The 26,185-nt window shown below is 31.6% G+C and overlaps 3 protein-coding genes across 3 annotated transcripts; 1 reads left to right on the top strand and 2 right to left on the bottom strand.

Moving 5' to 3' along the window:
• Positions 1-1,778: 1,778 nt before the first annotated feature.
• LOC106061616 (15-hydroxyprostaglandin dehydrogenase [NAD(+)]-like) lies at positions 1,779-9,371 on the bottom strand. Its single transcript, XM_056018580.1, has 7 exons — positions 9,053-9,371; positions 7,847-7,970; positions 6,840-6,946; positions 5,194-5,290; positions 3,618-3,694; positions 3,020-3,162; positions 1,779-2,089 (listed from the first exon to the last, which is right to left on the bottom strand). The coding sequence occupies exons 1-7, from the start codon at positions 9,143-9,145 to the stop codon at positions 1,957-1,959; spliced, it is 774 nt and encodes a 257-aa protein (XP_055874555.1). The 5' UTR covers positions 9,146-9,371; the 3' UTR covers positions 1,779-1,956.
• Positions 9,372-9,469: 98 nt separating this feature from the next.
• LOC106061602 (adenylate kinase isoenzyme 6-like) lies at positions 9,470-19,906 on the top strand. The gene is made up of 4 exons (XM_013219781.2): positions 9,470-9,741; positions 15,358-15,509; positions 16,811-16,956; positions 17,238-19,906. Exons 1-4 carry the CDS (start codon positions 9,699-9,701, stop codon positions 17,422-17,424), a joined length of 528 nt encoding a protein of 175 aa, XP_013075235.1. The 5' UTR covers positions 9,470-9,698; the 3' UTR covers positions 17,425-19,906.
• A 69-nt stretch (positions 19,907-19,975) lies between these two features.
• On the bottom strand, positions 19,976-25,379 carry LOC106061601 (protein obstructor-E-like). The gene is made up of 4 exons (XM_013219780.2): positions 24,998-25,379; positions 22,938-23,112; positions 22,241-22,447; positions 19,976-21,314 (listed from the first exon to the last, which is right to left on the bottom strand). The coding sequence occupies exons 1-4, from the start codon at positions 25,106-25,108 to the stop codon at positions 21,127-21,129; spliced, it is 681 nt and encodes a 226-aa protein (XP_013075234.2). The 5' UTR covers positions 25,109-25,379; the 3' UTR covers positions 19,976-21,126.
• Between the last annotated feature and the right edge of the window lie 806 nt (positions 25,380-26,185).

Raw genomic sequence — 26,185 nt, 5'->3', positions numbered from 1 at the left:
AAATGATTTAATTGCTAAGAGTTCTTGTGCCTGTCTGTTTGTATGTTTGGGGTCGCAGAAATGACTGTTCCACAGTTTCTCAGACTTCTTCCTGTTCAGATCTCCTACAAAGCACCTTCACTGTTCCTTACTTTACTAGCCTGTCCAATGGCAATGATCCCTTTTATAATTTTAGGAAGATCAAGCCAAGCTCTAGCCCATAAGACATTCTGTCTCTTCTTTCCCTTAGGCAGAAATCAATTGTTTCTTATTTCTCATCAAAAAAGTCTGTCAAAATCCAGTGTTGAACATTGTGCTAGTGCCTTTGCAGAAGCAGTGTTATTACAATAACATGGCATCTAGCTTTAGGGGTTCAGATGGGTGTAGAGTACATGATCTGATAAAAGTGTTCAGAACATGAATTTTTTAAAAGTGATAACCCAATAGGTTAATTAATGTTGAAAAAATATATTTCTATAAAACATTAGATTAGAAGAACAAGTATTATTTAAAAAAAAAGTTACAAAGACAGTTTGTGTGGAAACACAAACTCAAAATCGGCCCCCGAAGTGGTCCACCCAGGCAGGTAAAAAGGCAGGCTTTAATATTTTCAGAAAGAATATCAGAATGAAATTCTATCTCAGGCAAATGACAGAGAAGAATGGAGAAAGAAGGTTGACAGATCTTGTGTGGTGCCTCAACGGTTCAGCATATCAAGGGAAAGGTGAAAGTAAAGGAGAAGTTCGATATGTACCTGGCTTAACTAATGTCCTATAATGATTATCTAATTGATGTGTTGTTCACATCCGTCTCAGACTTCTGTGCTACTGTAAACTGCATTTAGTTTAAAGAGTGGCATTGGTCTGTGCGAGCCAATTCTCACTTTAAAAATCACTTTATCTCCTTAAAAATTCTCTGCGCAGGCTGGAGGCAATGCAGTAATTAGCCCAAAAATGACTAGTCACAAACGAGTCGATAAAAGGATACCTATCTAAATCGACCACCTGCAGACAATGGGTGTGCTTGCCCTGGATGTGGCAAAATATTTAGGTCACAGCCATGGGAAATACTGCATTCATCTCTAATCTTCAGACTTGAAGACAAGCCTTTTTATAATTGTAATTGATCTAATTGCTCTGTAAAGGGTCAATTTCTTATTCAAAGCCTCAAGAAAAAGAAACATTTTCGTAAAAAAAAAAATAATTCTCCCCTTCCTTTAGTTCGGTGTTCCATGTCTCTAGTGGAGCCTTGCAGTTCATGTAATATTTTAATAATATGAAAATCTACTTATTATTTGTTTTAAATTATGTTCCATTTATATGCATACTAAATAGATTTTTTTGTAAAGGTAGTAGTTAGTATGACATAACTTACTTAACTTAGCAATACAATTTTTTTACAAAAAATCTAAAACCATTTGCATTAATGTTAAAAATATTGGTAATTTGAAATCTCCCTTACTAAATAGCCTCAGTGTTTGTTACTATTTATAGTGAATAGTTGTAAAAATGGTGTATTTTTATGAAAAAACAGCTTGCATAGTTGATTTTAAAAATTAAATTTTTAATTTTCAGAAAAAAGCACATTTGCACCAGCACTTTGAAAGGTCTAAAACATCATGATGTCAGATTTTCAATATCTTTTCTAGTTTACGAGATCTAAACAGAATGGACAGACAGACAGACCACACAAAACTAATAGCGTCTATTCCCCTTTTGGGGGCCACTAAAAAATGTAGCCTACAATCTAATAAAGTTAATTACATGTAAAGACAATTTTAATTAAAAAAACAACTCAGGTTTGCATATATAAAAAAATTTATAAAATATAGAATACAAGTTGTAAAATAAAAATATATATATATTTCACTTGTAAATAAATTATATTCCAAGATGGTTTTGAGCACATTATAATGCATTGAAGCTAATTTTTTTAACAGAATCAATGTCTCAGAAAAATTTTTATTTGTAAACACATCTATAAATTACTTTTCTTTAAATTTTCTTTGTAGTGATACTGAATGCCATCCTGTGCAGTAACTGTAATAATATCTTGATTACAATTTTCTGACTCCACTAACATGAGAAAAGCTTCAACTACAGTCTCCACTCTGTGCAGATAAAATAACAAAAAACATTTCTAAGTTGAAACACATTTTTTCAAAGCTAAGTAAAATTTTGCATTGAAGAGTAAAAAACAACTAAAAACAAGAAAAAAAACAAACTAAGATAAAGTGTAATTGTATCAATTAGTTGGCATTATGAAAAGAAAAGTATAAAAATACTTAAAAAACAACAAATAAGCTTATATTAAGTGTAGTTGTATAAATTAGTTTGGATCAGTCATGTCAATAAATTTGTAAGAGATCTAAACTAACAATAATATGTCTGTGGGAATAGAAATATTTTTACCAATTGTTTTTGTTTAGCACTATATCAAACTTTTTTAACTTTCTAAATGCACTATGATCTTATTATTTGTCTGGACCACTTTGGAAAATGGGGGGGGGGGGGGGGGGGGGAGGGGGGGTGAAGGTTACTCTGATAGCTTTTACTTTACTTTATGAAAAAAAAAATTTTATGAATTGAATTCAAACATGACATTTCAAGCCTCCTCAAGTCAATACGTCAATACACTAACCACTGTATGCCAGATAAGTGCTTATGAGAATAGAATGTTTTATAGCTATCTATTATTAGCTTCAAACTTTTAAGTGACAATCTAATAGGCCCCTACTCTGCACAAAGTATAAAAGGGACTAATTCAACTTATATTGCCACATCTGTCAAGTAATATTTCTTTCCCTTTTTCAATATCAAACAAAATAATTAATTACCAATAATTAATTAACTAATTCATACATTTTTTTTTATTGATTCTTGTTTTGTCAGGTACAAACAAGAAATAATAGTGCAAAATTTCAACTTGATCTAAGATATGGCAAATAACGTGTATAAAATTGTACGAGACATACAGATAGACAGACAGACAGAGTAAATTGATATAAACTACATAAAAAAAGAAATAAAAATCATTATACTTATTCACTCCATATTGGCCAATGAATTTTTTGAAATCATCATCATACTGGCTTTTGCTTTTTGGATATAAAATGGCTGTGTCAGTGAAGGCAGGACAAAGACATCCAAATTGCAGACCAAGTTGGCCAATGTAAGGGTTGCTCTAGTTATAATTAGAATTAAAATAAATGCAAATAAAATTCAGATGTACAAACATTTAAGAGAAGGAAAGTAAGAGCTTATTTGAAAAAGTAATGTCTTGTTAATCACACTGTCAGCATGCCTTTTGTTAGTTCAAAGTAATTGAAATGCTGCCCTTCAAGACATAATATGGTTCATGGTCTTTTATTGAATTCAATTCCAAAGTGTACCCATAAAAAAAAGGTACTAATTGCAAAATATGAATAACTTTTCTCTCTGTTACCTTTGTATGAATTTACTGAATGCATAATATCAGTTTTGAGAACAGGCATTTGACACTAGCTATCAGCAATCTATTGCATTCCCATTTTAACAACAAAAAAATACCATAATAAGGTTATAGAATCCCATTATCAAGTTAAGAGAGTTGTTGGTTCTGTAAGAAAATTTTAACTTAAAACAAAAAACAAAACTTACTGCCCAGCTTCGATGAAATCCAACAAGCCCAAACTTGGCAGCACTGTAGAATGGTGTGAAAAAAACTCCTGTGAGTCCTAAATAAAGTTTAAAAATTGAGTTATCAATTTTTAAAGAAACTTCAAATCTCAATTTCATATTTTTTGTGTTTTGAAATAAATAATATCCATTGTATATGTTTTTCAAACTTTTGTTCAAAGTGGTATTGAAATTTATTAAACCATCCTTTGAATTTTCATTAGCAATTATAAATCTTCTATGGTGTTAGTTTTAACCCAATAGCTCCTACTTCTGGTTTAAATAGTTGTTATTTAAAAATTATATATATATATCTTTTTTTTTTACAAAAAAAAAAAAAAAATACAAAGCAAAAAAAAAAAAAAAAAATTGTAAAGAAAAAGAACAATATGTCTAGTTAGAAAATAAGTTCAATATATCTAGAACAGAAAAAAGCCTTTTAAAAAAACACTCAATTTCTATGGTTGGCATAAGACACTTTTGTTTGAAAGAGGAAAAAAATTAAAATAGATATTTTATTAAAAAAAAAAAAAGCTTAGTTTCTCTTCTTGCTTTGAATGAGACATGAAAAGCTCTTCTTATACAAAATATTAACTTACTATCAAATTGCTCCGTATTAGGAGGTATAAGAAGTTAACCCTAAACAGGATATTCTACTGCAATAGAAATTAAGAACAAAATAAGGATGCCACTTGACTATTAATATATAGCCAGTAATATAAGACTTGGGAAATAACCTTGGTGAGTAGAGTTGGTAGAGTACTTTGATAAAGATAAAAGAATAAAGAATAAAGGAAGAAATTATTGAATAATTTAATTAATCTCATTGATATTTATTAAAGAGTAGCAAAACAGAATATTCGAAAAATTAAACTTTCCCATCCTGCCATGATCAAGTAATAAATTAATTTCTTGTTAATGGTTAACAATAACCTCAAAAACAACAACTTGTGAACTTAAGATATGTATTAAAATATCAAAATGTAAAAAGTCATTTTATAATGGGATTCAAACCCATCACCCACAATTTGGAAGCTAAGCACTTTATCAATCTGATACCATGCCTCCATGTAAAAATATAGTCCTACTAGAAATGAAAGATTTCGAAATAATGTAGCCTACTAGTAAACATTCCATTTTTTAAAATCAATTTAAATATGTGAGAAAGATTTCATATTTTTATTGCTTTTTTTTTGTTTTTAAATTATACTTATCAAAACAAGGAAGAAGTCATCCTATAATGATATTGAAAGTTGACTACCAAACTTGGTCATTTTATTTTAAGATTTTCTAGAACTATCTTTATCTTATAATCTGTGATGGTCCTCCTAAAAGAAAATTGTATATGTCCTGCTAAGCAGATTCGAATGATATGGTAAAAAAGATGTTAGTAATATTGGTTAGAGTTGGAAAAAAGTCAAAAGTCGTAAAAAGGTCAAACAAAAAGTAAGATTCACCTATTTGTTGAAAAAACAACAACACATACACACAGCTAAAGAACCTACATTGAAACAGTGTCTTCACATTTATAATTTTAAAACACTGTTTTCCAATGTACCTGCAGTAGAAGCAATGTTGATTATCTTTCCACCTTTTCCGCCTTTATCTGTTCTCATATGTTCAATTGCTAACATGGAGCCTTCTAGAGCACCAACCTAGAAACACAAAAAATGAATAAAGGACTCAATGAATGAGCTAAAACTTGCATATTTTTTTAAAAAACTTTCAAATTTTTCAATTTTGACATTATTCCAATCAATCCTGTTCATGATATTTTTTTCCTTGTTTTTTTTTTTTTTTTGCCTTGGTCCAATAGCTAGAAGAAAAGCTGGATGAGAATTCATTCAATATTTCATCCAAATAATCTACCATCTGAAATATAGATGATCTAATAAAAGACCTCCCACCACCCCATGTCACAGAATTGTTTGAATCACTGTGACATGAAATGAATAATGCTCAGTACATCAGTTCGTATAATCTCATGTGAAAAGTTTCAGTCTGAATCTGGCCATGTGGTCGTAAGTTAGTTGTTACTTAGTCCTTGGAGAGGAAAGATGTATAATCCATATTTTTTATGTTGCAGGGAATAAAGTATTTTTAAGTATCATTATGAAGAGTATTTGATGTTGGATTTTACAATTGATTCTTGAAATATTGTTTATTCATTCATTGAGCCTGTGTATTATTTTATATATTAATAAAATATATTATATATATTATATGTGTGCTGACAAAGTGTTATTCTGTGAATTTCAAAGTTTGTGTCATACATAAGACTCAAAACACGCACACAAGAACCCAAAGTAACATCTAATAATTAACCAGTAATAGAGGTGTTATCCCCTCCCCCCCCCCCCAAAAAAAATAAAAAAAATTTAAATAATAAAACACAGAAACTCATATATATCTATGGTTAATATTTTAGTTTGCATACATTTTGCTTCTCATTGGCATCTGAGATGCCCATGTCACAGTTAAGTGCTCTCAAGAAACATTACTCAATCCTAGTTAACTCTAAAATTAGGCATTTAAAAAAAAATACATTAAAGACACCACACAACAAGAAATACAAAATGTAGTATGGTAAAACAGCAAATCCCATTTTCAGCAAAGGCAGTAAAGTTAAACGCCACTATTAGTTTTGTGTGATCTATCTGTGTGTTAGTCATGTTCAGGTCTTTAAACTTTGAAAACTACTGAATGGTTAATCTTCTTAATTATTTGCAAATTAATAAAACTTGTCTTCGAGTCCAAAGATTAATGAGGAATGCAAGTATTTCCCGTTGTTACGCAGTCCATCTGCGACCTACATATTTTGACACATCCAAAGCAAGCATACTGATTGTCTGCCGGTGGTGGATTAAGATTTTCTTTTCAATGTCTGTGTCTGTCCTCAGCAGTGGATTTTCTTTTGGTCTCAGATGTGTATCCCGTGGCCTTTGTAAGTGACCTCCAGCTGTCTCGTTCTGAATCTGCATGCAACCAGGTGCTCTCTTCTGTGTAAGCTAAGGCAAAGTTGGCGCCTAAGCTGGTCTTTAAAGTGTTTCCATGGGGCACATTTGTTAAGTCGACCACCATATAGCTTAACAAAAAAAGACTGCTTTTGGCATACCTTTGTCCCCCATATGGGGTGCGTGCATTGCCCAGCATCACTGTCGGAGCATAAAAAGTCCCTTTATACTATATTTGCAAATTACTAACCAAGTTTATGTTGATCACATTTTTCCAATTTTCCTCATCAACAATGCCAGCATTATTAACCATTATATCAACACCACCAAATGTCGACACAGCTCTTTGGAAGCAATCTGTTGATAAAAGACACATGTACAGTAATTAAGTATAGAAGTTAAAAAAAGACAATCAATATCTGAAACCTATTCAGTGTAGTGTATAGCCAACATATATCATGCCATTAACAATTGTTATTGGATATACAGATTACACTGTAATCTTATAACTCGATAAAACAAAAAAGACAATATCCAATCTCCAAACAGACTATAAGCATTAAAAAATTCACATTCTGCAACTTCAAAATGAAGTAAATCTATTATTACCTCCCTTTTATTGACTACCAATGCCACTAATGATTAAATTAAAAAGTTTTTACTCTGCCCTAATAAACTCTTCAAAATTAGTATTTACCAGACAAAAGTTTTTAAAATGTTTTAATATTTATCCTTCTATCAATAACAAACTACATAGAAATATAAAAAGTTTTCTGGTAAACATTATATATATGTGTAGAATTCTGGAATGTTTGGATTTAAACCTTATTGAGTCTAGATTACAACTAACCACTTTTAAAAGTAAAGGTACTTAAATTGGTCAAAGAACTTATCACATAATATAATATTTTTACAAAACTCACTTCGTCGGTCTGGTACAAATATTGTGCACGTTTTTTCTCCCACTTCTCATTCTCGGATCTAGTTGAAATTTTTCACAATTATTCATAGTTGATGACAATACATGAATCAATAAAAAAAGTTAGTTAATCAATTTCTAATAATTAATTATTATTGTTTTACATAGAAAAAGGAGTTAAATCTTTCAATATTGAAAGATGTGGCAATGATTTTTGTAGATAAGTTTGTTTAAAAAAAGACTATTTTAATAATATTTTGCTTGTTTAAATCTTGCATCAAACGAAGCTGATATAGTTCCATTAAAAAAAAAATTTTTTTAAAGTACTTAAGACTTACTTTTTAAATTTTGAGATGACGACACATCGCAGGTTAAAAACAAAACATTTTTTTGTCCATATTTCCCTTTAAAATCACTTTCAACTTTTTGACCCTTTTCTCCCTGAATATCTGTGAAACACACCTAAAGAAAAAGAATTGAGTACATGTTTATATCATTACTTTTTGTCCTCATCATTGTTATTTACAAATATTTTTCGTTTCATATTCTCAAAGACAAATATATTATAGGTTTAACTTTTTTTTTTGCACAACACATAAATCTGTGATGCCTTATTGTATTCATTTTAACAGAGCCATGCATATGGCTTGATGATGGGGCATGACCTGAGAAATCAATCTTGTTGTAACAATTATTTTGTGGGCATTTGAGGATTTAAAAAAAATTAAATAAAATTAACTTTTAGTTCCGAATGGCATTGGCATAGAAGAATGCTGAGATCCCCTCATTCCTTTTTTTTAAGGCTTGGTGTATATTAATGCAAATCTGTAAAATAGAAGTGGACTATCCAGGCCTTAAAATGTGTGCAATATTGGCCTGTCCTTTCTATTTTTTTTAATTCATAGTTTTCAATGAGTGAAAAAAAAAAGAATTTTAAGCTTTCATAAAAAAATTGTTCAGCATCAAGTGTACCACAAAGCAATGCCATTTTTGCAGATGACTTAAAAGTTAAAACATTGCAATTGCTTCTTTAACTTATAAATTACAGACATCCCTTCAAAAGGATGAACATTTGAAACTTTCTGAATGAAAAAAATGGAAATACTCATAAAGTGTTACTAGTTATAAGTTCTATCCCAACTCCTATATACACCATGAAGTAGGATATTGACCTGGGGCATCAATCAGACACATTTACTTCTCCATGTTCAACTTTTGTATTTAAAAACAACAGCTGGGTACCTGAGCCTATTTAAGTAAATTAATAGTATGGGTCTATACATTTTTTTTATATAAATTATAGATTATTTTATATGGCAGGCGATTAACTTAATTATTTAAATATTAAAAGGAGTCAAAACTTGAGACTAAAACCACAACTTTAATAATTTTATGATTCAAGAATATTTATGAAATAACAATGCCGGTAACATTAGGCATAGCAGCTAGCCCTACGATAAATTAAAATATTTCACAATTTAACAATCTAACATTATTAAAAGACAAAGATATTAAGATTAGATTAAAAATTAACTTAGAATTACCCTTGCACCTTTCTTTAGTAGTGCTTCTGTAAAAGCTTTTCCTAGACCTTGGGCAGCCCCGGTTATAAAGGCTACTTGATTTATAAAATTCATTGTGATTGTATTATGAACTTTCTGACTTTAATTAAAGTTATTAGTATTAGATCTGTAAGATTCTAAATCTGGTCTATTAATGGCAACGCAGTTAATTGGACTTGAACTTAGATCTAGACTAGACTGTATTATATAAGATATATATGATATTATTTTAAAATGATTTTATTATTAATATTAATAATACTAATAATATAGATCTATCTTAATGTTTTTTTTTTTTTTTTTTTTTTTTTGGGGGGGGGGGGGTCAAAGTTCAAAAATTATATAAAAAGATTTTAGATTCTAACAGTAGTCCTCTAAAATCTAGACCGATCTAGATAGAGTAGCATTACAGATATAGATTTATAAGACTATCTAGATAAATATAGGTAGATAGTCTATCAATCTAGATTAGATATTGTCTTATAGTAATAGATCTAGCTAGATGTAGAATATTATTGAAAGACGGTTAAAAAAATAGTTTCCATTCAAAACTGCGTTCTTCCATAGGTCAGTGAATAAATTAAAAGTTAGTATCATTTCTCCGAATTCAATAGATTTATTTACAAACATGGCTGGGGCTTCACGTGGTGCTCCTAATATAATGATAGCAGGTAAACTCAAGAATATTGTCTAGAGTAGTCTAGATATAGACCTATTGATATTAAATTAAGATGTAGAGTCGCGATCTACTATTAAATTAATAATTAATTATATTATTAAATTTCTCGATTGTGTATTAAATTAAATCCAAAAACAAGTCCCAAGCGTCGTGACTACAGACTCAGTACAGACTACACTAGGATGGCTGCCTGGTCGTGAGGTTTGCGCGCTGGACTGTCGTTCAGACTTATCGATGGTCAAGGGTTCAAATCCTGCCCGCTCCCATCCCCCGTCGTCCTGCGGGAGGTTTGGACTAGGAAGTAAACTATCTTCAACTCTGAAGGAACATCCGAAACATGTAAAACATTTTACAAACAAACATACACTCCCCTACAGACTAGATGTAGTGACTAGTGAAGTGACCACTTCTCACTGTCAGTTCACTGCACTGACTTGACTGACTAGACAGAGTCACAGACTACTAGACTTACTTATGACTAAGACTCTATGTCTTATACCACTTAGACTTTGATTTGATTTAATTTAATTTAACCCTAACCTTAACTTAGGCATTGTAAACCTTAAACTAGATTTAGACTAGACTCCTTTAAAAACTAAAATCAAGAACAGTCATCATGAAATTGCTCTGGCTATTTATCCTAATAATCACCAAATGCACACTAGCTGAACACAGAACTAGATCTACCTTTGTCAACACTAAACTTAAAAAGGAAACAACAGTCATAATCAATCATCACACTTTAGAACAATGCAACTTCAAAAATAACCTAACATACACATCTATAACATTAAAGAAGATTACCCATCACAAATGGAAGTTCTCAATCAGACACAGCAGAAATAAATACCTATCACTGTTAATATTAATGGCAGGAGATGTAGAGTCAAATCCAGGGCCTAGATCTAAAGATAGATGCAACATCTGCAAAAAAATATGCACCCTGAAACAGAAAGCCATTCAATGTGACACCTGCGATGAATGGTACCATGCATCATGTCTCCATATGAATACACCTGTGTATTATGCCTTAGGCAACAAAGACGCATCATGGCACTGTGTACCGTGTGGGTTACCTCAGTTTACATCAGGACTGTTTGATTCCTTTGATGCGGACACTTCTAACCCATACAACATCCTAAACACCATCCCGAACCAAACTCACCAACCACTAGCCAGATCCACTCCTGTTAAACCTAAATCTACTAAAATTAATACAACAGCCTCACTAAACAAACCTACTAAAGAAGTAATACCAAAATACCTTAAAACCTTAGTTATAAATTTTCAAAGCATTAGGAACAAAACAGCAGACTTAGAAATTTTATTAGAATGTGAGAAACCAGACATAATTGCAGGAACAGAAACTTGGCTGCATCCTGAAATTTATAATGCAGAAATTTTCAATAGTAATTATGAAATTTTTAGAAAAGATAGGGCTGATAATCATGGAGGAGTTCTTTTAGCAATAAAAAACACTCTTATAGCAGAAGAAATTACCTTACCTAACTCAAAAAATGTAGAATCAACATTTTGTAAAATTAATACCACCTCAACATCCCTAATAATAGGCAGCATTTACAGACCACCAAATTCTAGTTTAGAATACATGCAGGAACTATGTAATCAGATTACTACACTTAAAGAGACAAATAAAAATGCAGTTTTTTGGATTATGGGTGATTTCAACCTACCTGATATAAATTGGAAAACACTAACCATAGATAAACACCAAAACCTTAAGGACATAAATGAGCTTTTCATAGAAACTTTACACAACCTAAGTTTAGATCAAATCATTAAAAAGCCAACTAGATTAAACAACACATTAGATCTCTTCTTAACCAACAGACCTGGATTAGTAGTTGATTATGAAATTATCCCTGGTCTATCAGACCATGAGATCATAAAAATACACAGTCAGATAAAAGCAGTAGCCAATACAAAACCCAAAAGAAAAATCTTACTCTGGAATAAATGTAACCTAACACAACTACACCAAGCTGCACTAAACTTTCAACAAACATTCTTATTAGAAAAAGACATTAACCAACCAGTCGATGACCTCTGGAATTTCATTAAAAACCATCTTAAAAGCATAATAGAAAATCATATACCAACTAAATACACATCAAACAAAATAAATAAATGCTGGTTTAATAATAGACTAAAGAAGCTTTGTAAACAGAAGGAAAACCTCTATAGAAAATTTAAAGAAACTAATGCAGAAAGAGTTTACAAAAAGTATATAAAAATTAAACACTTAACCCAAAAAGTAAGCAGACAGCTGCAGAGTGAATACATAAACAATGTAATATCTAAAGATAACAACAAAAACCTATGGTCATACATTAAGTCTAAGAAAATGGAAACAACAGGCGTAGCGCCATTAAAAGATGAACATAACATAATACATAATGATAATGAAACTAAAGCAAACATTCTAAACAAATACTTTGCATCAGCATTCTCAGCCCCAGGAGACAAAGACATATTACTGAATTTGAACCAAGTAGACAACATAGAAGATATAGTAGTACAAGAAAATGGAATTCAAAAACTATTAGCCAACACCAAACCAAATAAAGCTTCTGGACCTGATGGTATTCCAGCTAGATTACTCAAAGAACTAAGTAATGAGCTAGCCCCAGTGTTCAAAATACTCTTTCAGGCTTCACTTAACCAGGGCAGAGTACCAAAGGACTGGAAAGAAGCTAATGTCACCCCCCTATTTAAAAAAGGAGAAAAATCTGACCCAGGGAACTACAGACCAGTATCACTTACCAGCATCACATGTAAAATCCTAGAACACATAATATGTAGCAACATCATAAACCACTTAGACAAACATAATGTCCTCACACCATACCAACATGGCTTTAGGAAATATAGATCATGTGAAACACAACTAATAGGACTAATTGATGATTTTTCAAAAGGTTTAGATAATAGTGAACAAATAGATGCTATCTTACTAGATTTTTCTAAGGCTTTTGACAAAGTTCACCACCATAGTTTGCTTAAAAAATTAAAATATTTCGGCATTAATGGTCCACTGCATCAGTGGATTAAAGACTTTCTGATAGGGAGAGAACAAACTGTAATAATAAATGGCTCTAAATCAACACCGATAACAGTAAACTCAGGTGTACCTCAAGGTACAGTCTTGGGTCCACTACTATTTTTAATTTACATAAATGATTTACCAAATTGCATTAGTTCAGGAACAAAAGTCAGATTATTTGCAGACGATTGCATAATATATAGAACAATAAAAACAACACAAGACACAGATATTTTACAAAGAGAATTAGATGAATTACAGAAATGGGAATCAAATTGGAGCATGTCTTTCCACCCAGAAAAATGTCAGTTGTTAAGAGTAACAAAAAAACTAAAACAAATTAATTCCACTTATCTTATTCATGGCAAACCAGTATCACAGACTAAAAACGCAAAATACCTAGGTGTTATAATAAATGAAAAACTATCATGGAATCCACATATTGATGAAACTACAAAAAATCAAACAAAGCATTAGGATTTATTAAAAGAAATTTCTATAAATCAAATAAGAACATAAAACTAAAATGTTACTTAACCTTGGTTAGGCCAATAATAGAATATGCATCCTCCGTTTGGGACCCCTCAACTCAAGAAAACATTAAGAAACTGGAACAGACACAAAATAGAGCAGTGAGATTCATAACAAACGAATATTCACATTTGACTAGAGTAACACCTTTAGTAAAATCACTAAATTTAGAAAGCCTTCAGGACAGAAGGCTCAAAAGTAAAGTAGCAATCATACATAAAACACTGAACCATAATCTTCAAATACAAAAACAAAATTTAATAAAATACTCTGAAAGACACAAAGATAAAGGCACATTCCTCGTCCCATATGCTAGGACAAATTTGTACAAATACTCCTTCTTCCCTAGTGCTATTAGAGCATGGAATGGGTTGCCTGAGCTAGCCAGGAAAACCAGTGACTTGGCAGAATTTAAGTCATTGGTTAATATGCATGACTAAATGCATGACGCGTAGGACGTAATCATCTTCTTTTTTGAAGTAACGTCTGTATTATATAAGATAAGATAAGACTACTAGACTAGTAGTAGTAAGTAGTAGATCTAGTCTAGATCTAGTAGGCTAAGTAGGGACTCTATTAATAATTAACTCTATACTTCAGCATCAATGCCCAGATACCTTTACTCAGTCAGTTTACTGACTTAACTGGCCACCATCCACCATGTAATAGATCTATCATGTAACATAGATGTTGTTTTTAAAGGGAAACTCCGATGGTTTTGACAATTTTTGATATAATATGTGTTTAGATTTACAGATAATGAATATATGATTCTTTTTTTCTTCTTTGCAATAATAACTTAGTAATTGATGTTTTTCCGACGTAATTTTCCTGCGCATCCAAAACAGTCAGACTTTCACCGGCCCTCACCGGGTTTCTATGTGACATCACAAATGTGTTTTAATCTATTGACTTATTGTATAACAGGAGACCATACAGCAAAGTTTACATTCTCGTAAAAGAAATATATCTTGGTCTATGCAGTTAGATCTTGTAAGCAAAGTAAAAATGCGTATTAAAATTAGATTTACATGCTTGACTAACCACGGCAGTCTGTATTTTCTCGCCAGACCACTCAACACACAACAAACACTATCGCTTGGTTGTCTTGTCATGACCGACGTAGTCTCGACTAGCCTTACACTGACCAGTTTGTTCGAATCAGTCAGACACACGATCTATTTAGGCCTACTTATCTTCTTATCTTATATAATACAGACGTTACTTCAAAAAAGAAGATGATTACGTCCTACGCGTCATCTTGGGACAGAGAGAGGTATAGATGAAAATGTTACTCTTTTTGTCGAGTTGATTATCCTAATGCTTTTAGATCTATCTATACATATATATAACTGTATCATAGCTCTGGACTAGGCCGTCACTAAGCTTACAGCTACTGTAAGAATGAAGCGATACGATTGGTCAAATCTAGTTTCTCTTTCAGTATTGTTGATGGAAGTGACGTATGAACTAGCTTAAAACAAAATCTCATAGAACCTGTTTTTTTGAGATGTCAAGAATTTACTAGCTAATTTATTAAATATAAATGTTTCTAAGCATTTAAATAAAAAATGGTAAAATGTTTACTATTACAACTTTTTACGCAGAATTTAAATATGTCAATAACTCAAATTTGAAAAACTACTGGAGTTTCCCTTTAAGCATATTTATCTCCCTTATCTATATTAAACTTTCAATAACCTTTTTTAAAGAGATTTTTGTTCTTATGCTGTCAACTTATGTATTTTTAAGTGTATTTACTGAAATGAAGGTCTAAAAAAATATATATTTTAAAAACTATTTATCTCTGAGGAAATCAAATTACATATTTGTAATCTGCATTTTTTTCTGCATATTCTTAAAATATAAGAGAAACCTGATTTAGCGTTTCTAGTCACGTTAACTAATACCCTATTATTAATTATATTATTATTATTTATGAATGTCATTTCGTTGTTAGGTTTTTAAAATTATCTATTTTTATTGATGCTGAAGTCTTTTAATGATTTGCAGGAACACCTGGTACAGGAAAATCAACCCTGGCTAAAGAGCTTGCACAAAGAAGTGGACTTAATTACATCAATGTATCTGAAGTAGCTCAAAATGCAGACTGCCTTGATGGCTATGACGAAGAGCATGAATGTGGAATTTTAGATGAAGACAAGGTTAGTTCTTTAAATGGAATTCCTTTGATTTAAAAAATAAGCATTTAAAACAAAGGTGCCTAATATATTTTGGCCTGGAGCCAAATTTGTAAAATTTATGTTAAATGTTATGGGCCATATTATAGCCAAACATTGTCGAGCCAATGGATTGTACACTGATAGCAGGAGTTTTGAGGGGTCTATAGAAAAGCATTGGGGCAAAGTGGCTGAATGGTAAGCCCTGGGCTATTAAATCTGGGATCGAATTCTAGTGAAGACTGGGATTTTTAATTTTGAGATCTTTAAGGTGGCTGAGTCCACCCAGCTCTAATGGGTACCTGACATTACTTGAGGAAAAGTCAAGGCGGTTGGTCACTGTGCTGGCCACATGACACCCTCATTAATTGTAAAAAAAGTAAAGTTCTCCTTTCAGACCTTGCAATCTGTAGGGCAGTTGATGTTAAGGTCATCTGTTTCTGTGGCCCACTGTTTGAAAAGATTGTTTACTCTGTAACTAAGTAGCTGACATTTCACAGGAAGTGATTTTGATTGATTGAAGAAAATATTTTCATTGGTTAGGCCAAATGTCAAATTGAAAATTAGAAAAGGAGCCATTGAGAACCTGGAGTCGAAATGTACACTTTGTAGAGATAGGATATGTATTTTAGTTTTGAGTTACAATTTGTATAGATCAGTCTTGTACTTTATTAGATCTAGTAGTAAATTTGAATATATTATTATTGTACTTTTGTACTTATTTATCTGATACAGTTTTATTTCTGTACATTTAGTGATTCCAAGTTTTGAATTAAAGTTCTGTATTTGATTTAAAAAAGGATCTTCATTTATTGAATCTCTACAATAGTATTTAGATCTAGAGATATACATCTATAGAATCCCTGGCATGTCATAGTAACTTCTTGTAACATCTGACATCACAAGAAAGATTCTACAACTTTAGCACTTCTCAGCACTATCAATGAATTAGCACTTCAATCAACAAGAAGAACCTGTGACACTAAAAGCTATCCACAGTCTCTCTTATAACACTATTAGTGTTGTGTTTATCATCTATGTTGTGTCTCTATCTATCTCACTAGTAATACAAAGGTGTGTTTATAAGACTAACATTGAACCCATGACAGGAAAAAGAGTGCAACAACAAATACACTCAATTCAGTAACAAATTATGAAATATATACATGAAAGGTCGTAAAGATGTGTTGGAAACCAATGTAAATGCAAGCTTTATGTAGGATTCATTATCTGTCTCTTGCTATAATTGTGTATCTCAATGATTTCAATGTAAATTTTGTTTGCAGGTTATAGATGAACTTGAGGAGACTATGTCAGCTGGAGGCAATGTAGTCGATTACCATTCATGTGAGTTTTTCCCAGAGCGATGGTTTGACATTGTTTTTGTGCTGCGCACTGACAACAGCATTCTTCATTCTCGTTTAACAGAAAGGTGTGTACTATTAAGACATAATCTTGTTTTCTTTTGAAGTGATGCTTATGATTTATAAGATGAATGCTATTTACGCTTAACATGAAAACGTCATCTAGTCGAACCTCTTATACCACATGAGAAAAATAATTTCGCAAAGAAAACATGAGCTTTTCTGTCTTTATTTACAGTGGCATTATAGATCTAGTGCTAAAAAGATTAGCTTATTAAAGACATCTCTAATTGTGCACTAAGAATAAAATTAACCTATATTCAGTTTTTTTTTTTTTTTTTCCTCTCAGGGGCTATAGTGCTAAAAAAATAGAGTCCAACATTTCTTCAGAAATATTTCAAGTCATTTTGGATGCTGCCAAAGAATCATATAAACCAGAAATTGTTCATGAATTGCCTTCTGATACTGCTGATCAACTGGAGCAAAATTTGGACAAAATTGCAGAGTGGATAATTCTGTGGAAGCAGCAACATTGATCAGCGAGCATCTCTTTCTTTTGAAAATGTAAATTATTCAAGATAATGTAAATATTTGATGTGCTGTTCAAAAATGTAACAGGTCTTTTTGTTGTTTACTCATTCAATTTAAAATGGATGCATCCCTCTATTGAGGACAGCTTAAACCCCCAAATAGAAATTACATGATTCAATAATAAAAAAAGCTTTTTTATTGTGTGTAAGCATGCAAATAAGAAGAAAATAAATATTTTTTCTTTATATCTTATCAACTTCTTTCGAAAAAAATTTTTTTGAGCCTTTTTTTTTTAGCTAAAATGATGAGAAAATAAATTAATTTTTATGTCAATATTTCTTGAAAACTACTAAAACTTCAGCTGTTGATTATTCAATCCTAGTAGAAGGCTGTGAAGTAGAATTAACCATACTCATTCAGTAGATAAAAAGTTACAGATCTGAACATGGTTGTGGCCCATTATTTCATGTTTTTATAGGGGTTTAGGCATAGAAAAAAATTTATTACTCTAAAAGTTTTCAATCTTTTGTATTTATTCTGCATCATTTTCATACTTGTATATATAATATTATTTGTAAGTACCAAATTTCAAGGCGAAATATTCATATATACATTTTTTATCACGCCATCTCTGAACGAAAAAATATGAAAATGGCTTATGGGGAAGAAAAATAAATTTCGATATATATATATATATTATATATATAAAATTACATAATATAAATAAATATTTAAAAAACTTCCACTTTGAATGTATACACTAAATTGTTCAGAAATGAATGCTGTATAATATTCAGTTATAAATAAAAAATCAATCATTTTGACCCATAGGGGGGGTTTAAGCTGTCCTTAAAGCTTGAGTTGACAGTTTAAGTTTATAATAACTTCAGCCCGTCGATGAAATACATCAATGAAATGTAATACATTCTTGTGATTGAATCAAGTGTTGAAACACACATCGTTATAAATTGTTACAATGCCAAAGGTGTTATGTACATAAGAAGTTGAAACAAGAGGAAAGGCTATGTCTTTAAATTGTTTTTAAAGATCACAGGGTTGATGGGGAAAAAATAAACCTTTTGTAGTTCTAGTACCAATATTGCCTGTTTTTATTCTTATCTTATATAATACAGACGTTACTTAAAAAATGAGGAATCAGAAAGTATATGAATCCTTATTGCATACTGATATTGATGCAATTTTCTTGTTTTGTTTGTTTTATGCATTGTCTTTTTAATGAAACATACTTTTATTCATAGACATTTCATGCTTGTTTTAAACTCGATTGACCACAGTTGGTTGTAATTTTACATTTCTAATTAACTTGGATAACCACAAGCTTACCATTGGTCTTGTTCTTCTTACTCTTCCTAATAGCTGGTGATGAAAAAAGTGAGTGGACGAGTTTTGTTTGACTCAACCATCTAGACCTTTCAGTGGTAGTCTTTATGATAGGTCATTTTTTATTACAAGTTTCTGGATCAGACTTTCTGTTTTGATTGGTGCGAGTAGCATTTTCAAAATACAAGTTTACTCCGTCAAGTACCATTTTTACCACTTTTTCTTGCATTAACTCTAAATTAAATGTTTTCGCAAGATGGTACTTTAGTTAGAGTAGTTTTAGTGTTCAAATGCAAGTTAATATTGTTAACCCTCTATAATATTTTAGCTTTGCTGTTGTAGTGCACTTAAATGCAAATGCTGCTTTTTTTTTCCTACTACCTGCTTGAGTCAACAATTTCTCTGCAGCTAATTCTATGGACAAACTTGGGGTCTTGGAGTTGGTGTCTCTGGTTGTGGAATAAACGTTGGGACATGATTTCTTGTTGACTCAACTTAGTTTGGAGTTAGCTCCTATCTCTTAAACACTGTCTGTCTGGAGTTATTTCCCCATTCTTTAAACATTGACTTGTGTGTCAACATGCCCCCCCCCCCCCCTCTTGGAGATTATGTTGTGTTTAATCAGGTTGTAGTTAAGTGCCTGTTTTCTTTAAATTTAATGCTCAGATGAGCATTTTTGGTATTTTACATGAAGTTTTTGTTTTGCTCCCCTAAATATTTTGTGTTAAATTTTGATTTTTGGTTATGCAACTTAATTTAATGTTGATAGCGCTTTTAATGTATTCAAGGATAAATAATAAAAAAATCTTAACACATTTAAGTGCAAAGATAGTTAGGAATGAATTTTTTAAGAATTAAAAACTCTTTTTCAATTTATAGATTGGCAATTTATTATCGTTTTATCTTTTTTTGAGACATCAGAGTATAATCTTAACCTAACTAGTCATAGAATGTTTTTAACTATGTTTATAGGACTCTTATTCTCAGACTTCAATGTTTACTCAGTTTTATTATATAATATGTATGTATATCTTAACATGATCTAATGACTGGATGTCAATTTCCAATCTTAAATTTGATTGGTTGAGCTGTAGGTATGTAAAGTTTATTGGATTGAGTTGTTTGTAATAAAGACAAATAAGATTTTTCTCCTTTTCTTCATTGACTCATAGTTGTAATAATTCCATATTCTGGAGAGAGTAAAGCAACAACAAATAACATTGTAAAACATTTGAGTTTTATTCAGCTTTTTGATGAGGTGCAGAAATGTCAGCTGTATGGTACAGTAATACTGTATAGGTGATGTCAGGGTTCTAATAATTAAGATTTACATTTTTCACAAATTAACACAATCCACCATTTTTAAATAATTTAATGAGTCTTTATATTTAAAAAAAAATTACAATAATGAACTAATAAAAAGTTTTGGCAAAAAAAAAAAAAAGATTTTAGTGATACACAATTTCAATGTAAAAAAAGTATATGCTTGAAATAGAGAAACTTGATTTTAATCAGGTTGCTATTTGAAATCATTTTTTTGTGTGTAGCTTCATCTCAAGCAACATACATTTTAAAAATGTCATTATTGGTCAATCTTTGCCAAGTCTTTGTCTTTGCAACTCTGTAAGTGTCCAAGTTAAAAACTAAACATTTCTCTGAAAGTTTGTAATGGTAAAGGTGATATGTAAGAAACTGACCAACAATAAAATATGTGATAAATGAACACCATTGTTAAATGTTTATTTGTGAGCATATGACAAACTAACAAAAGTCATTCCAGCTGTGATCAATTATGAAAACAGAATCTCTACCCAAAAACAAACAACAGGATAATTGATTTTTTTTTTTAAAATTACCAATAGCTGATAATGAACACTTAAAATGTAACTAAAGTTATGTAATTGTTAACAAAAATAATGAATGTTATGAAAATTTAGCTATTCAAAACTTAAAACACTCAAACTTTACAAATATTTTATTAACGCTTTACGGGCACAACATGGCCTAAAGTGTGCCGATGTGCCAAAAACTCATTAACGCTTTCTGCTGACAGGTTTTTAGTAGGGGGATGCTAAAATGCAAATGAAATAGCAGCACTAGAAAATCATTATTTGGGAGAAGGAATCTCATTTGGATGCATTTTTATTCACCATTTTGTATTAGGTAAAGAAAATGTAAAAATTGAACAATTCTATATATTATTTCAAAAGCATAAGTTGTTATATATGGGTTTTTGTGCACAAGATAAACCTAGACTAAACAAGTATTCTTGTTTAAAAAAATTAATTCTATTATACAAAGGTAGACAACACTATATAATTATAAAGAGGTACTTTTAAGGTTAGACAACTTAATGAAAGTGGTTTCTAGACAGCTCTGCTGCCACAGTGAACCTCCTCATACCATTCACACTGCTTTGTTTTGTCGGAGAAGGCAGTGCCACGGGGACATTGAATCCTTTGCACTTTCTTCCCATGAAGACACTGAATGAAGTGACGGCAGCTTGTTGGATCTGGAACTTGGCCGTTCGTTTTGCACAAAGGGTCGTCTTCATCTATTTCAAGTATAAGGAAAACTTTTTTAAGTAAAACATTTTTCAATTTCAACATTCTGATTCACTTCACTTACAAAAAAAAAATTGAATGAATCTTGATGTCTTTTATAATACATTGAAACAAATGGTATTTATAAATATAATGCTTTCAAAAATAAAAAGGGCAGGCTATACTTTATCAATCAAGTGGTTTGTTTATTAAGCAGACCGCATAAGGATCCGAATCCTGCTCAGCAAACATATGGAAATCTTATTTTCCCTACGATCTTAGGTATATGTAATCAGTTCGCAAAGACCTTCAATCAGGGAACAGTACCAGGAAAAAGAAGAAGAGGCAGACATAAAGCCATGGGAAGACAACATAAAAGAATGGACAGGACTGACATTGAAAGAGGTTGCAAAAGACAGAGAGGAAAGGAGAAAGACGGTCAACAAGTCTTGCATGGTGCCCCAAGGGTCCAACTTACTAAGGGATTGGTAAAGGTAAATCAGTTCCAATTCTAAATTACTTTTTTCTGTCAGTTTTTCTGTAAAATTTTCTAAAAAACCCTTTTCACTTCAATAAATAAATCTCTATATCGGAGCATAAGTACCAACTATAAAAGTGATGATAAAGAGGTAGTTTAGTTTAATAAAGAAACCTTATCAGCCTGATAGTAATAGCTCCTAATCAAATATAAATCTATTATATTTGTAAATAAAAAAACAACAACTTAAAATTAAGTAAATAACATTGAAGAAAATGCTAATATTGATGAAATAATGAGTTGTTTTTTTGTTTAGTCAATAGAAAGTTTATAATTGTAATATTTTAAACTTGAATGAACATTGAGAACATGTGTGTCTTTAAAGTATGGAAATAATAAGGCTTAAAGTAAATATAAATTAACTGAAAATAAATTTAATGATAGTTAAATTTTGCTTACAAATTGGAATAGACATTGGGATTTTTCTATGGCCGCAATCAAAAGCAACATTATCAGCAAATTCACAAGTGGCATTCCGTGGCCAGTATAAGGTTCCATCTGAACATCGCTGCTCTGCCACCATTGTGCCATTAGCACAGGACAAGAATTTGGAGCAGTCTTCTGGGTGAGGGTTATTACCAGTTTTCTTAACACACCTGGGATCCGCTACAAAATTAAGTAAATATAAAAATATCTTTTGAAAACATTTTAAGATTGATGGTAAATTATATAGATTTTATTATATGTAAACTTTTGTTTTAAAATATAGATAATAAATACATGAGTTTATATTGATTCAATTATTACTGAAAATATCAACCCTTACATCTTTTACAACCTAAAATACATGTTTTTAGCAAGCATAACAATTTCAATAGCATAATGACCTATTTTATAGCAAAAACAACAATTATAATAGAATAATGACACCAAGTTTATTGCGAAAATGACAATTTCAATAGCATAATAACTAAGTTTATAACAATAAAATACATTTCAATACCCTTTTGACTTATCTTCTTATAAGAATCTCCAATAGTAATAAAATAATCTTTCTAATCTGTTGAAGTATCAAGTCCTATTTCTAAGCAGTCTCTGAATTCAATCAGGCTGATAAGGTTTGTATGGAACTAATTAACTCTATACTGCTACTCACCATTAATGGACAATTGTGGCTTTCCATTGCAGTCATCTCTGTCTGGGTCCCATTCCCATACACAAGCAGAGGCCAGTTTGGACCAGACTTGACTAGCATTGCATTGAATAGACTGTATCACTTCCATGTCAAAGCCACATTGGTGGGCAATGGTGCAATCTACAGTGTCCCTTACCTAAAAGTATATTTATTCCAATTCTTTTTATAGAATTTATTATTAAAGAAATCTTTAGTTGTAAAAAGGCATTAATTAATTTCATATTCAAACACCAAGATAAAATATAAAATTTTATGCTTGCTAATCTTGGACACTGACTGCAGATCTTGAGAAGAGGATCCTAGTAATGGAAGTAAGAATCTTCGGAAAAGTCCTAGATATCACTTACAAAGATGGCATCACAAATGAAAAGATTAGAAACAGGATGAATACAGCAATTGGAACCCATGATGACCTGCTAACCACTGTCAAAAAACACAAACTTAAACTCTATGGCCACATCTATGGTCCTCACTGCTCACAAAGACATTCCTTCAGGGAATAGTACCAAGAAAAAGAAGAAGCAGCAAACAGAAAAAGCGATGGGAAGACAACAAAAAAGAATGGATAAGCCTGTCACTGAATGAAATTCTATCCAAGGCAAAGACAAAGGAATGGAGAAAGATGGTCAACAGATCTTGTGTGATGCCCTAATGGTTCAACAAACTAAGGGATAGGTGAAGGGGAAGATAAAACAATATTCAGATTTCCTGAGAGATTTTTATTACAATCAGGTCATTGACAGATCAATTGTTTGATTTCTAAACCAGTTTTTCCTCAAAGGCATCTATTAGTTCTAAGAGCTGATTCATTCTTCCTGGCTCCTGAAAGTCACATGACAAGGAAGACGTTGCAACATTGAGATACTTGCTTGATCAGTGGATGCATTGATTTGATCATTTAATCTTTTATGGGCAAGTTGCATTGGGCACAAGAAAAACTGCCCCATCCCCTCTCCAATATGTTGATGTAATTAAATGGTACACAAATGTTGACTACTGGGAAATGAAGGACCACACTAAGTGTAGAGAATTGGTGACAAACAAGGAAAGCATTGGTCAATGAGAAAGGCATGACCACAACCCTGAAAGACAAACAAGCCTCTTGAAAAATGCCTGGCCACTTTTACATGTAATGCAAGTGGGCCAAAATGTTTCTCCAGCATGAGGCTCCACAGCTACAAGAAGAAATGTCCTATGTGATGAACAACATTTGTTCTACAACTGAAGAAAGCCAACAATATCTTGATAATGACAGAATGACAAAAATGGTAGAGTGCATTTCTAACTCCTAAATTCGAGTTTTTTTTAATAGGAAAATAAGGATGGTTTGTTGTGCATGCCGCATAATGCCGCCCTGATACACAGAAAGCCATACAGATATGCATGAGCTCTATGTCCTTCTAAACAGACCACAGAAATGGGTGATCTCTACACTTTTGTAAACTGTTGGCCACTGTCCCATACCTCAAAATAAAATATTAGGAGATATCCATTATCTTGAAAAAAAAAATATTGCTTATGAATGATGCATAGAAATGCAGCACTAGGGACCAAATTTTTAGTAAGAGAAAATGGTGAGTTGAATACATGGAAACAATGGACAGTACTTATCATTGCTCAAGCCATGTAAATATTTGACAACTTCCCTTAAAAGCAACACATGTGCAGGCAAACAAACCATGCGACCATCATGAAGAATATTTTTTGATTGGTAGTGTTTTGCCATTCCACTTCGCCACCTGACCCAACCATTTCTGCCACATCTCGTAATACTCGCCTACACCAATAATCTTAGCAGAGTAAACACAAATAGCTTTCATAGAGCAAAGGCTCTATTTTAATTGTATATAGGCCTATATATATATCTCTTAAAAGCAATATCATAATAAATACACTGCATAAAGAAGCTTCTTTGAGGATGTAGCAAATAAGCTGTTTGTTATAATCATATTACTTGTAATTATAATACTAAAAATTATTGATGTAATAACTAAGGCAAAGGGGAAAAAAAGATGACTTACCCAGAGTCCAGGTTGTACATTTTCACAAATTGTTGGGTCATAGTAATAGTAATCATAGGAATATGATGACATCACAAATAAAAATATTATCAATGATATACGCAACAACATTTTAAAAATAATTTAAAAAAAAGTTTGTGTAAGTTTTGTTTGCTTCTCAATTAATAGGCTTCAGTCTGAATGCAGAATGTGATGACCAAACATAGGATTCCCAGCTCATAAACTCTTCTTTACATTTTGTGAAAAGATAAGTTGGCAAGAACAGTGGGGTTAGAAGATAAAACAATTTTCTCAGGCTTTTCACTTTAAATATTAGTGCAGATTGTTTGAAGATACTAGCTGGAAATTGGGGGCTGTTAAGGGAGGAGGGAATCTTCAGTGATGGTACAGAAAGCCTTCCATGGGTTTGTCTGGAGCAGAAAGACAACACTTATGTTGACATAGGTCAGTTATTTGTTCTTGAATCAGTCATTTTGTCAAGTCTGACGAAAATCATGCCTTTGGAAGTGAAGGTAAACAAGGGAGACAAACACAAGAGAAGACAACTGCTTTTTTTTTTTTTTCTGGAGCTGCTTTCATAACTGAGAGTTGAATTACATGGCACATCCAATACTTCTCACTTCGCTTTAAAATTTTGTGATAGACATGCCACTGATTACCAGTTTAATAACACTTAGTATTGGAAGTTATTTGAATTTGTCTATACATCAACAGTAGGCCTATATATGCATCTATGAAAAATAAATTTGACATTAAATATTTTAAAATAGAATTAGAAGAAAAGAATGTCAGATAACCTGGATGAGGTGGCATTATTGTAGAAAGACCTGACAAGGTAACATTTTTGGTAGAATGACCTCAGCAAGATATCTTAACTGTAGAATGACGTGGACAAGGTTACATGATTGTAAAATGACCTTCACAAGACAACATTATGGTAGAATGACCATCTTAAAAAATTTTGATGATAAAAAGTGACAGTTTGTAACAACATATTTTTTTTTTTATGAAGTCTAAAAATACATACGAAACACACATTTTATAGGGTTTTGGGCTTTGAAAAGGTTTCAGCCAAAAGTTTTCAAGCTACTAATATATTGGTTGCTGACTTTTTTTCCAATGAAAGCTGTTTTAGTAACATTTGTTGTAGATTTTTACTTTTGCTTTTTTCCATATTGCCAGCAGTTG

The sequence above is a fragment of the Biomphalaria glabrata genome, chromosome 1, assembly GCF_947242115.1.
Source record: "Biomphalaria glabrata chromosome 1, xgBioGlab47.1, whole genome shotgun sequence".
NCBI classification, from domain to species: Eukaryota; Metazoa; Mollusca; class Gastropoda; family Planorbidae; genus Biomphalaria; species Biomphalaria glabrata.
Note: the sequence above shows the minus strand (reverse complement) of the source record. Positions and strands in the feature narration are given on the sequence as shown.